The following is a 12,003-nucleotide window of genomic DNA, read 5'->3' on the forward strand; positions in this document are numbered from 1 at the left end:
TCTCTCTCAGATCTAGATTCCCCTCAACTTTGTTGTGTTGGTCCATGAGTTACTGAGGTGTTCTACTTTGGTATGTGTGGATACCTTGGAGGCAGCATAATCTTAAATGTCGGATCGAGCAGAACTTTGCGAGGAGAAGCTCTCGAGGCTGGGAGGTACAACCAAGCTGCGAGAGTCCGATGACTTCATTAACATCGTCAACATCTTCCTTGCGTTGATGGATCATCGAGGGTATGATCTTGTTGCCTTTACCTTGATAGTGATCTTGGTTGGTTTATGAGTGGTAAAATAATGCGTATCACGATTCGCATGCATGGGTAACCATCTCATGTTATCATTTCTCTCTTTCTACACCCATCCTAACTTTGATTTGTCTGAGCAAAACAAAAGGGCTCAAGATTTGTGATTTCAGTAAGCTAATCTTGAACCCCCCTTGAACAGTCATCAACATGGCATGATATAACCACATCATCCTATCCTAGGGTTTTGAGGTTCTTACCGCCCGTGAGGAGGAAGTTCTCTGCTTCGTCATTGTCGAGGAAGGAACTGCGCCACTTTCATCGGCACCGTATATTAAGGAGCCATAGTGGTGGTGTTTGAGGGATGCGACCGAACGAGGGACGAGTGGGTGAAATAGAGAGACCAGACCAGACCGACCACCACTTGTGAAAATCTATTTTCTTTCCCTTTTTGTACTTTCTCCAGTCGGGTTTTTTCTGGACCTCTTTTTGTATTTATATTTCTATCTTTTTCTGTTTCTTTTGTTTGAAACTGCACAAAATTTCCAAATTCGTCGAACTTTTTTTCAAATTGATGAATTCTTTTTAAAAAATTGATGCACCTTTTTTCAAACTCGATTAATCTTTTTCAAATTCATTGAACTTTGTTTGCCAAATTGATGAACTCTTTTCCAAATCCGGTTCTGTTTTTCTAACTCGGTGAACTTTTTTTCCAGAATCTGTGATTTTATTACAAAATTGATGAAGTTTTTTCCAAAATCGATGAACATTTTCGATATTCGATGAACTATCTTATTGCAAGATCGATGGAATTTTTTCATGTTTGTGTGTTTTTTCGAAATTTAAGATTTTTTTCCATTTCATAATTTTTTCCAGATCCGATTTTTTTTTCAATTCGTGATTATTTTCAAATTTCATGATTTGTTCCTCAAATTAGTGAACTTTTTTCACCTTTATGAACTTTTTAAAATTCGTGAACTTTTCTGAATACCTGAACTGTTTCAGAATTATGAATTTTTTTAATAGGGCAACGCATTTTTTGTATCTTCACAAACTTTTTCTGAAATATGTGAGCGGGCTATAAATGTTCATGAAGTATAAGCGTCACTTGTACCATGATGTTCTAGTGCTTAGCCAGGCAGATGCCCGAGCGAGCGCCGGTTGGTTTCCGCGGCGCTGACGGCGTTGAATAGGAGAGAATCTCCTATATGGAACGCACAGGGGAGAGTGCGAGCAAACGAGATGGTGTTTTTTTGTATTATTCGTTTTTTCCTGTTTCATTCCTTTATCCTTTTTCTTTATCAAGTTTTTTTTCCATTTTTTGGTTTTTGTTTCTTTTCCTTTCCAAGTTTTTTTCTTTTCAAATTTATTTTCTTTTTAGCAAAAGTTTGAACACGAAATTTTAAAAGTTCATTTTCTCAAAATTTGTTCATAAATTGTGAAAAAAGTTCTGTGTTTTAGAAAATTATCAAATTTTCAAAAAAATATTCATGTTTTCAATTATTGTTCAGAAGTTTAAAAAATGTTCCTCCTCTTCCAAATTTGTTCACAACTTCCAAAAAATGTTCAGGATTTTAAAAAATTCTTCATTTCTTCAAACATTGTTCATAAGTATAAAAAATGTTCCTGTTTTTACAATTTTGTTCACAAAAGGGAAAATTATTCAAATTTGAAAAAAAATGATTTTTTTTAAAAATTTTCGAATTTTAAGAACTATTCCTCTAATGTTTCAGTATTTAAAAAAATGGTGTGAGGTTTCCAAATTTGTTCAGAATTTTCTAGATTTTTCATTATTTAAAAACAAAGTCCAGAATTTTTAAAAATTCACTGTTTCAAAAAATAATCACTTTCTACAAAAATTGTCGGCCCTTTCGGGAAGAAGATTTAAATTTCAATATTTTTTGTGTTGTTAAATAATATGTCCGCACTTTTAAAAATGTTCAGAATTCCAAAAAATGTTAACATTTTCAAAAAATTGTATTTCAGAACAGTTTAAAATTTCGGATTTTTATCACATCTATCACAAAATGTTCAGACTTTGAAAAATTATTTGCCTTTTAAATTTTTTTTTACATTTTGCGAGAAATATGTTCAATTTTTTTAGAAGGTGTTCATATCTGGCGCTATGGTTAGTTCTAAAAAATTAGCACAACTTTTTACGAATGTATTATCATCTAGTGCATTGGTTTATCGACAGCTTTTTGTAACCCGGTGGTGTGCGGTTCGATTCTTTTTGAGGGCGCTTGATATTTTGAATTTTTATGGTTGTCCACAGTACGAGCAGGAATGCGCGAGCACGCTAACGGGCCGGCCCATTTGGGGCTTGTTGTATGCGTCCCGACCCCAATTTGACACAGAACGCGTCGAACAGGAGCTCACTTCCTCATGGGCATTGCTAAGGCATGGGTGCTTTAAGCAAGAGCGGGCTTTGCCCAATCTCTCATACATGAAGTTAATCATCCTGATCCCACGTAATGTCGCTGCCATAGGGCCCGCTAGCAAAGCGTGAGCATGCATCAAGGAAGGTGGCGGTTGTGCACTTCATTTCGATGGAGGTCAATTTGGATGGTTCACAGAGGCATGGGGGCAGCGGCATTGCGCACACCTAGGTCGGTGTGGCGGGGAAGGTGCAGTTGGGAGGTGTGATAGCTTTCTATGTTGGAGGTCATGTTGTGCAGTGCGCATGAATGCTAGCAGCTTCGGCGCCTATGTGTGCGGGTTCGTTGTGGGTTGTGAGGGGAATATCTGTCGTGCAAAGGAGGTTGAGGTGTGTGTGACTACTGGGTGCGTACACTCCGGATTGGAGGTGGCGTGACGATGTTTGTTCTGTCTACTTCGGTTGTGTGGGCAGTGGGACAACGAGCGCTGCCAAGGTGTTGGGGCGTTCATGCTCGGATCTTCGAGCCTGGGTGGCGACGAGCGGTGGTCGTGGCGGCGGCTATTGCCAAGGTGAATCTCAGATCCGGTCAGATCTGGACTGTGCAGACTTGTGGTCGCTGCTCTGTTGGCGTTATGACTTGTGCTTTGTTGGATGTGGTGCGGCACGGCGTGCGGTGTGGTTTTGCTTGTGTTGTGGGCACAATGGTGTTGTGGTCTCGATCAGGTTCAGGTGGTTCCGACATCCACTCCAGGACTCCTCCATGATGTTGTGTGACTCTAATGTCCTGCTTATTTTGTTGTAGTCTGCCACTAATGAATACAAACGGAGCCCCATACACAAGGTATGTTAAGGTGGCGAGGAATAAGGTTTTGGGGGAAAGATTGATCCGTTACCGATGATGGTTGAAGGCATTATTGGAGGGTACTTTTTCAACATTGGTACGTGCCCGTCGAAGTGGTGGCAGCGTTGGAGGTTGTTGAGATGGCTGGGCCATTACCAAAGGTTCGGTGGGGTTGGTCAAGCACGGTTCGGGCGAAAACTTTGTGGTTGATGATGGTCGATGCGGAGGACGACATCGTCCATGGGCACCCTTTTCCTTCTTGAAGCCACTCCAAAGATCTTGCTCTCAATCACTCTGGGCAGTGTTGTGCGTTTCTCTTCTTTCTTTTTTCTTATATATGATGTGGTTTTACCTTAGTTTTCTTTCGAAAACTAGACCATTTTGCAAACAAAAAAATATCGCTTTCTCTATCTATAAGAAATACGCAGGAGCACTCAGCCCCATAAGAAAATTCTCTACCTGCAGAAAGAATTGCAAATTTGCAATGGAACAAGAGGTGAAATCCAACAGCGTAAGGACACCCGTGAACTGGCGGCGGTGCTCGTGGGTTGGGGTTGACACTAAAATGGAAGCAACCCTCTGTGACGCGGAGATGGTTGCCGCAGCTTGGAACATGTCACTGACGGCTTGAAGTGAGCTGTAGCTTAAACGTGTGATGGTAATACAAACGGTACAAGAAGAGAACGTCAAGCGTCCTGAACAACTTGACACTGGAATTGCTGAAAGCCGGCCGCGTGTGGCTCGAGCTATATTGCTGAAAATCGAACCTGGGTGAGCTGTTCTGGGGACGAATTTTGGGCTCTCACCGGGGGTCTTTACCCCCTAGTACTTTCAGCTGCCCCCTTGTGTGGTCAGCTGCCTGCGCCTCTCCCGCGTCTGATGTATAATGGCTGTATTGCAATGTGGTGCCCGTTGCCGCAGGGCCCTGCCCTGTAGTTATATATGTACGCGGTAGATAGTATATGTTTCTTGTTCAAAAAAAATGATACTCCCTCCGTTCACTTATATAAGTCGTTTCAGACAAGTGAAATTAAACTGTTTTGCACAATGTCTGAAACATCTACAAAGCCTTATAAAAGTGAACAGAGGGAGTAGTAGTATATGTTTGTAGGTCTAGCTTGCGCTCTAGGGGTTGTGTGTGTGCGTGAGGTGTGAGTGTGGTGTGTGTTAGTGCGTGAGTTCAGATACAAGTGTACTGTAGTCGAGAGGCTTCGCACAAAAAAAAATGCTGAAAATCGTGTGTCTACCTAGCCCTGTAGTACGGTCGCCTACGACGATAAAAACACACACTTGCCTAAACAGCAGAGGGCCACACCCTTGTGCTGAAACGATCAGACCGTAACGTTTTAGGCGATCCTGGCAGTTGAGCCAGCAGAAGGAAGGGCTAGAGCAAGGACGGCCATCCTATGAAATCTATGATCTGAAGAAATCGACACTTTCGTCAGTTAACGGAACAGGGTCCTGACGCTGCCTCGAGCTCCCAGCGCCATCACCATGCACATGTACCCGACCACCACAGCCTCCCCTCCTCATGCCGAAGGCCGTGCGTGCCCTCCCCTTGCTCGCCAGCCTCGTAAACCGATAGCTGAAAACTGAAATTAAGAAATGGAACAGAGAAATATCTTGCAAATTCAGAATCGTTGTCAGCAGAGTTTTACAGAAGGCCATACTCATAAATCAGAACAGACGTTGCATAGCATAACAGAAGTTGCAGATTCAGATCTCACACAAACAGAATCATAGCAAGAACGCTGTCAAGTGAAGCTACGGGGAAAAGAACTGAACATGAATACATGATAGAGAGCCATGACACAGATCTAAGAAGCACCATTACTATTTCAAGACGTACAAGACGACATGGTCTGAACAGCTGACTATTAAGAACCATCCTAGCCTAGGAGGAGGTGAACTTGGTGACGGCCTTGGTGCCCTCAGAGACGGCGTGCTTGGCGAGCTCGCCGGGGAGGACGAGGCGGACGGATGTCTGGATCTCCCGGGACGTGATGGTGGGCTTCTTGTTGTACCTGGCGAGCTTGGCGGACTCGCCGGCGAGCTTCTCGAAGATGTCGTTGATGAAGGAGTTCATGATGGACATGGCCTTGGAGGAGATGCCAATGTCCGGGTGCACCTGCTTCAGCACCTTGAAGATGTAGATCTTGTACGTCTCCACGCTCTTCTTGGACTTCTTCTTCCCCTTCTTCTCGCCGCCCTCCTTGGACGCAGGTGGCCTCTTCTCGGCCTTGGTCTTCTTCGCCGTCGTGGTCTTCTCGGCCTTCTCCGCCACCGGCTTCTTCTCTGCCTTGGGGGCCATGGGTGCCGCTGCTGCTGCTTCGCCGGGAAAAGCCGCGGTGGTGTTTTCGCTGGGAAGGAAGGAGGGCTGGTGAGGAATCGGCGGCGACGGCGCGGAGGATTTATAGGATCGGGTAGGTGGGCTCTGATTGGTAGACTGGTCCGTGCCACGGATCGCTGGGCGTCAAAGTGATTGGATTTGATCTCAGCCGTTCGCCGCTCTGGGCAATGGACGACCCAGATGCGTCTAGCCGCGGATCGATGACGTGGTGGAAAGATGGGCCGGGGCAGCAGACGGGTTTCGGCCCAGACGCGCGTATGTACCGACCGATTGGACTTTCTCGGTGCCGGGAATTTTAGGGAGCAACTAATTAACGAGCGCTCCTTCGGGAGCCTCGAAACGATCAGCGCCACTTGGCACGCTCACAGCCATTCGCCACGTGTCGAGCTCTAGGTATTCCCTTCGAATTTTACTTTTTTTATTTTTACGCACGCGTTTTCGGTTTTTTTAAAAAAAATTATTTTTTTACGTTTTGGTTTTTTACCGGTCTTCCTTAGCTTTTCGACCAAAAAAACTGGAAAAAATAATTTTTTACGCAAAAAAAGGCAATTTTTTCTTTCGCGAGAGGCACGGGCGTGCCTCTTTCGGAAAGAGAAAAATACGCGTTTTTTTTTCGCGAGAGGCACGGTTTTGCTTCCGCCAGAGGTACGGTTGTGCTTTCGCGAGAGGCACGGGCGTGCCTCTTTCGGAAAGGGAAAAAAACGCGTTTTTTGTTTTTTTTTCTTTCGCGAGAGGCACGGTTTTGCTTCCGCCAGAGGCACGGTTGTGCTTTCGTGAGAGGCACGGGCGTGCCTCTTTCGGAAAGGGAAAAAAACGTGTGTGTTTTTTCTCGCGAGAGGCACGGTTTTGCTTTTGCTAGAGGCACGATTGTGCTTTCGCGAGAGGCATGGGCGTGCCTTTTTCGGAAAGGGAAAAAAACGTGTTTTCTGTTTTTTCTCGTGAGAAGCACAGTTTTGCTTCCGCCACACGCACGGTTGTGCTTTCGCGAGAGGCACGGGGCATTGCCTCTTTCGGAAAGGGAAAAAACCCGTGTTCCCGGTTCTGTTTTTTCATCGGTTTTTTTCATCCGGTTTTTTTCGTGAAAAAAAAGTTCGTCAAAACCTATCAACATGAGATCTAGTTTTGATGATCTCGACGCGAGGAATTCAATGACGAAAGCGGTTCGAGCTTTAGACGTACGGTTTAAGAGATAAAACATTTTGAATAAATGGATCTAAAAAAAGGGGAAAACTCCCAGGTTGCGACAAGTGGCGCACAGGCAGCGCGCCACTTGTCGCAACCTGGGGAAGTTGTAGTGATCTCCGCAAGGAGTACTCCTTAATTAGTGATTTCGGGAATTTTAAGGGTTTTTTCCGGAAAATCCTACTTGAAGCACGTTGCGTCAAGTTGTCGGGCTTTCGCACAGTTTTGCGAATCTTCCAGGAGGTTCCTGAACCGGTTTTATACTGTCTCAATTTCTTTTTTTCTGTTTCTTTTTTTATTTCTCTCCTTTTTCTGTTTCTTCTTCTTTTTTTCTTTTTCGTTTTTATTTCAAAAAACATTCGTGTTTCTTGAAAATTCTTCACATATTTATAAAAAAGTTTGCATCTACAAAAATTTGGGAGTTTCAAAAAATTCTCGTTTTTCAAAAAATGTTTGTCTTTCCAAAAATTGTTCATGTTTTCAAATTTCTTCCGTAGTTTCAGAAAATGTTTGGATTTCTAAAAATGCCTTTTCTTTTTTCATATTTCTGTTTCTTTACTTCGTTTTTCCTTTTTCGTTGTAATTCCTTTTTCTTCTCCTTCTTGTTCTTGAGAATTTTAAAAAAAATCAAAAAGATGTTCAGAAGTTAAAAACATGTTCCTGTTATTATCTTTTGTTCACAAATTCAAAAAGAAATTCTCCATTTTTTATAAAAATGTTCCCATATTTAGAGAAAAGTTCGCCTTTCAAATATTCTCCATTTTTTAACAAACTGTTCGCGTTTTAAAATTTTGTTTAGGAGTTCAAAAAATGTTTCTCTTTCAAACTCCATTCGCAATTTTAAGAAAATGTTTGTATTTTCCAATTTTATTTAGTAGTTTCAAAATTTGTTTGCAAACTTCAAAAAGTGTCTATTTTTAGTTTTGTTTTGGAGTTTCAAAAATGTTCGCGCATTTTTCAAAATGTTTACATTTCCCAATTTTGTTCAGGAGTTTCCATTTTTTCCAATTTTTCAAAAATGCTCACGTATCCACAATTTGTTTTGTAATTTGAAAAATGTTCATCTTCTAATTTCGTTTTCCTTCTTTTTTCTCCTGTTCCTTTTCGTTATTTAAGAATATTTCACAGTTTTAAAAACTGTTCTTGATTTCATAAAAAATGTTCATGTTTTTCAATAAAGGTTCAGAAAAATTTTAAATGTTTTCATTTCCATAGTTTTCTTAGTTTGAAAAAATGTTCTTCGTTCAAAAGTTGTTCACGGATTCCAAAAATATTTGCATTTCCAAATTTTTGTTCAGAGTTTCCAAAAGTGTCCCCTTTAACAAAAAATTGTTCATATATTATAAAATGTTCGTCATTTTCAAAAAAGTGTTCAGTATATTAAAAAATTGTTCACATATTCAAAAAATGTTCAAGCCTTTTATTTTCTTTCTCAAATTTGAAAAGTGTTCGCTTTTTTTTTACAAAAACATCTTTTCAAAATAATGATCACGTTCGGAATTTTACAAAATGTTGGGATCTAGATTACCTGTAGCTTCGCGCGCCATACTATACCAAGAAGGCTTCACTATCCCGTTTGCTAGGCATGCGCGATCACAACGCGAGGTCTAGTTCGATCCCTCCCTCAAGTAGTATTTTTTGGGATTTTTCATTGTATTATGCTAATGGGCCGGCCCAGATGGAGTCGCGCCTGTGCGTCCGCTCGGCAATTCACCGCAGCGAGCGGCGCATAGGAACTCCCAGTTTTTCCTATTTGCCGCTCTTTGCGGCAAACTGCCGGACCTACGCACAGGGGACAGGGACGACTGTTCGGGATGGGCCAGCCCGTTAAAATTTTAAGCCATTCCGGTTTTGGGAAGTTTCTAGCTGGTTCCAGCCGGTTTTCTCTGGTTTTGGGAACCTTCTAGGAGGTTCCAGCACCGTTTTCTTTCTCTTTTTTTCCTGTTTTTTCCTTTTTCTGTTTCTTTTTCTATTTCTTTTTCTTTCTTTTCATTTTTTCGTTTTTCTTTTTTCTGCTATCAAGTTTATTTTCGTTTTTTGAGAAAAAGATAGTTTTGCTCATAAATTGTTCAAAACTTCATGGAATGTTCCTGCTTCAAATTTTGTTTCCAATTTTTTAAAATGTTCCTGCTTCATGGATTGTTCAGAAGTTCAAAATATGTTCTTTTAAATTTTTGTTCAGAAATTTAAAAATTGTTCTTGATTTCAAATTTTATTCACCTACTTGATTTTTTGTATTTCTCTTTTTTTTCCTCTAGTTATTTTTTAATTCTTAATCTACTCCTTTTTTCTTTCTATTTTTATTTTTCAGAATTCCAAGATTTATTCAAAATTTCAAAAATGTTCTGAAGTTAAAAATTTGTTCCTTTTTTTTATTTTGTTCAGAAGTTCCAACATACTTAGTGATTTTTACAAGATGTTCGCATATTTCAAAAATGTTTACCTTTCAAAACATGTTCATTAATTTTAAAAATGTTCCTATTTCAAAAAATTGTTCCTATTTCAAAAAATGTTCCAAATTATAAAAAAATGTTCGCATTTTAAATTATGTTCATAAGTTCAAAAAATGTTCTGCTTTTCAGTTTATGTTCACAAATTCCATTAGTTATCATAATTATCGCTTTTCCTAAATTTTGTTCAGACTTTCAATTTTTGTTCACTGATGTAAAAATTCTTTCCTTTTGTCCAAAATGGTCTTGTTTTAATTTTTATATTTTTCGGACATTTGTTCATAAATCCTAAAAAGTTCCTAAATTTTGTTCAGACTTTCAATTTTTGTTCACGGATGCTTGACAGAAGCGCTGATCAGCTCTGATGGTTAGGTACCTTCTCTACAATTGCTGGGTTGCAGGTTCGAATCCTGGGTGAGGTAGCATCATTTTTTGCGTTGTATTTTCCACCACTGGCTGCTCCTGCGTGGGCCGGCCCATACGAAGACCATCCTATGCGAAGCCCCGTCAATCTGCCGCAAAATGCGGCAGATAGGAGGTCCCAATTTTGAGTTCCATTTTTTTTTCATCGACATTTTGTTCTCTTTTGCTGGGACAGACATTGTATTTCTCGACCAGTAGGGCTACACTTCTCGTTACAATGTTTTACAACCATATGTGGTCCTGATCCTAGCCAAATGACATACATTTTTCACATATATCAAAGTTCGCAACATGTGGCTTACATTATTTTTAGATCGACGCACATGAGTAATATAAACATTCCGTTCCTTCGACTTCAGTGTATTTCATTTTCATCCATCAGAAAGGTGTATCTTGATCTTTCTATGACACTAGCCTTCAAAAGATTAACTGACTCCAAACAGTCCGTTTTGTCGTCAATATTTAAAGGTTACTCCATTGTTGGGCTAACGACATGCCCCAGCCCCAGAGCAGCTAATGCATACTGCAATGCATCATGATAGGCCAGAAGATTGTGGCATCATCGATATTTTGCTTTGAACAGCTCGGGGCTACGAGGGATCATTCGTGTTGAATCTTATATAAATACTTGATCCCACTAACTCTATTTCTCTCAACACGCTACTACGTCAACTCACCATGCCCTCGTGCACATAAAAAGGTCCACCTTAATATGCACTGTGCACGCTAGACGTATTTAATAAATATTTACAACTCTATTTATAATAAAAGACAATAAGTTATATTTATTTTAGTTTCAAATTATCATACTGTTAATTCAAATAATGTTGCAATAACCAAATCTCAATGAAATAATTATAGGTGATTCCCACAACAACGTGGGTATCATCTCTTGTACAATCTTATTATCTATCTCATGATGGATGGTTGGTGGGAGGGCCATACCGACGGTTATTTGAAGCAAACCAGTAGGCTTTGCCGTCGTCGAGGCTACCACATCCCACTACACTCTCGATGTGGCGTTGTTCACCGCCCAAGTCAAATAGCCCATGAATGCTCTTGATGCTCACCAGACCAAAACAAATAGCTATGTGATAATGCAAGTTTTTTTATCACAAATAACTTAGTTCAATTGAATGAATTTTTTTCCAATACATTAAGTTTTTATTAGTTGTATTTTATAAAATTTGAGTCTAAGAAATTTTGTTGTTGGTGAGTTCATGGGTACTTATACCTTGTTGGTGTTGTTGTACGAGACGAAGCTGGTCGGCATAAAACATTGCATGTCAGGGATGTTCATATCTCAAAACATATGTTGATATTTTCTCAAATGTGTATCATTGCCTTAACATGGTAATGGCCCGTGTTATTTTCTGACATCAAAAAATATATTTATGTTCATGAAATTACAAAACCATGGTAATGTATCTTAAACTAAGGCGTAAGACCTCTCCAATGTAGTAAACAAAGGTGGATTCCTAATGTACCAAAAAAATTAGTTCTTGGTGCTTGATATCAACTCTCCATGTGCTTTCGCATAACACCATCCCATGTGTGTTCCCTTATGTCACGCAAATGATATCCTCAAGTATTCAGTTATTTCTCATTATGGCTTTGGTGTATCCAGATATGGAACTTATATTGTTATATTTTCTCAATGTTTATTAGTGGATTAAGAGTAAGGAGATTTCAGGTCTGCAACTGTCACAGTTTCATAGCATTCCAGCAAAGACATGTGGTACCTTTGTCGAGGCGCGATCTTGGCAAAGGACAACCACAACGACTACAATTGGCTTGAAAGTAAGAAGTATTGCTTTGCCACATCGATGAAACAATTAAACACTTATTCTTTCAATGCATTTTTGTGCGGGCTACATGGTATGCCAACCAATTCACGCCTAACTTGTATCGGCTGCACAATGTCGCCGATAGGTTTGGTTACTGCCTCGATGGCATACGCCACAAATTTAGCACGTTCGTAAAGGCGGTAGCATGCATGAGACCTTATTTCGTTGATGAGTATGTAGACATGATATGGTTTTAATGGTACATCCGCAGGTTCTACATGTGCATGCATCGGCTCCATTCGTGGTTTACTCTTGAGATACAGGAACACCAACAGGTGTTTATGGCGATGT

General features: G+C 40.4%; 1 protein-coding gene across 1 annotated transcript; it reads right to left on the reverse strand.

The window, feature by feature from the left end:
• Nucleotides 1-5,133: 5,133 nt before the first annotated feature.
• LOC119336666 (histone H2B.3-like) lies at nucleotides 5,134-5,846 on the reverse strand. Its single transcript, XM_037608730.1, has one exon. The coding sequence runs from the start codon at nucleotides 5,769-5,771 to the stop codon at nucleotides 5,355-5,357; it is 417 nt and encodes a 138-aa protein (XP_037464627.1). The 5' UTR covers nucleotides 5,772-5,846; the 3' UTR covers nucleotides 5,134-5,354.
• Between the last annotated feature and the right edge of the window lie 6,157 nt (nucleotides 5,847-12,003).

Source organism: Triticum dicoccoides, chromosome 7B, assembly GCF_002162155.2.
Source record: "Triticum dicoccoides isolate Atlit2015 ecotype Zavitan chromosome 7B, WEW_v2.0, whole genome shotgun sequence".
Taxonomy (NCBI): domain Eukaryota; kingdom Viridiplantae; phylum Streptophyta; class Magnoliopsida; order Poales; family Poaceae; genus Triticum; species Triticum dicoccoides.

Excerpts from the sequence above, each read along its gene's own strand:
- LOC119336666 (XM_037608730.1), bottom strand. The coding sequence starts at position 5,771 with ATGGCCCCCAAGGCAGAGAAGAAGCCGGTGGCGGAGAAGGCCGAGAAG.